The sequence below is a fragment of the Hypanus sabinus genome, chromosome 4 (assembly GCF_030144855.1).
Source record: "Hypanus sabinus isolate sHypSab1 chromosome 4, sHypSab1.hap1, whole genome shotgun sequence".
Lineage (NCBI taxonomy): Eukaryota > Metazoa > Chordata > Chondrichthyes > Myliobatiformes > Dasyatidae > Hypanus > Hypanus sabinus.
In genome coordinates this window covers 6602648-6604197 of record NC_082709.1, presented here as the reverse complement: position 1 = coordinate 6604197, position 1550 = coordinate 6602648, and the positions used below count along the sequence as shown (strand labels likewise).

The following is a 1550-nucleotide window of genomic DNA, read 5'->3' as shown; positions in this document are numbered from 1 at the left end:
AATCTGCGAGGAGGCCGGATCGTGCTGGAGGACATCAAGAAGCCAGAGCAGGATGACTGGACCAATGCTCTGGAAGCGATGCAGAGAGCCCTGCAGATGGAGAAGGACGTGAACCTGAGTCTCCTGGATCTGCACAAGCTTTCCACTCAGCATGGTGACCCTCATCTATGTGATTTCCTGGAGAGGAACTATCTGGATGAGCAAGTGAAGATGATCAAGAAGCTTGGAGATTACGTCACCAACCTGAGGAGACTGGGCGCCCCCGAGAATGGCCTGGGAGTGTACCTGTTTGACAGACTGTCCCTGGAGGAGAAGGATTAGAAGGACTTCATGTCATTACCTGTTAAAATTGTAAAATCAAACTCTTTATTTGTGTGAATCTTAACTTGACTAACTCAAAGGTATTGGAATGGTATATCAACTGAAATAAATGTCAAAATACTTTAAAAAAAAAAGACTCAACATGTCAAGCATCATTTCAGAATCTGAATCAGATTTAATGTCACCAGCTATGTCGTGAAATTTGTTAAACTTTGCGGGGCAGTACATTGCAATGCATAATAACAGTGAGAGAAAAAACTGTGAATTACAGTAAGTAGAAGATACACACGCATAAAACAATTAAATTAAATAAAAGTACTGCAAAAAAAGAAATAAAGCAGTGAGGTAGTGTTCATGGGTTCAAGGTCTGATGGCAGATGAGAAGAGGCTCCTGCACCTCCTTCCTGATGGTAATACTGAAAAGAGGGCATGTCTTGGGTGATGGGGTTCTTAATGACAGATACCACCTTTCTGAGGCATCACTCCTTGAAGAAGTCCTGGACACTATAGAGGCTAGTGCCCATGATGGAGCTGATAAATTTTACAATTCTCTGAAGCTTACTGCAATCCTGTGCAGTAGCCACCCCCCCCCCCCACCCCCCATATCAGATGGCAGTGCAGCCAGTTAGAGTACTCTCCACGATACATCCATAGAAATCCCTGAGTGTGTTTGGTGACATACCACATTTCCTCAAACTTCTAATGAAATATAGCCACAGTCTTGCCTTCTTTATAACTTGTAGCTGTATTGATACGTTGGGTCCAGGCTAGATCCTCAGAGGTCCTCAAAAATACTTGTGGAGTCAATGTGTGTAAGTTAATGTTTTGGGTTGACACCCTCCACCAGAACTGGGAAGGAATGGGCAAGATTGCCAGGATATGGCAGCATTGTGGGAGGAGAGAGCCAGGCAGATGGAACTGGACAAGTTCCAGTTCACTTTATGATCATTCAACCTTAAACATGCATGCCGCCAAATGAAACAATGTTCCTCTGGACCAAGGTGCACAAAGCAGTACGTATAATTCACACATAATACAAAGTAACAGTACTTTGAAATAAACAAACAAATAATAAAATATATTCCAGAAGATTGACATTTAGCATTTACAATAAGAGTTTAAAAAGCAAACAGTTTAATGTTACTGCCACTTCATATGTGATGAGACCTGACTGGTAGCAGGGAAGTCAGTAGTCCGGTGGCCTGGGGGAAGAAACTGTTTCTCATCCT

General features: G+C 42.7%; 1 protein-coding gene across 1 annotated transcript in view; it reads left to right on the top strand.

Moving 5' to 3' along the window:
- Nucleotides 1-399, top strand: part of LOC132392206 (ferritin heavy chain B-like) — a 650-nt gene extending 251 nt beyond the window's left edge. Inside the window, exon 1 of the mRNA XM_059966044.1 lies at nucleotides 1-399. This exon is cut by the window's left edge and continues 251 nt beyond it. Within this exon, the coding sequence (XP_059822027.1) occupies nucleotides 1-321 (321 nt within the window). The 3' untranslated portion in view covers nucleotides 322-399.
- The last annotated feature ends 1151 nt before the right edge of the window (nucleotides 400-1550 follow it).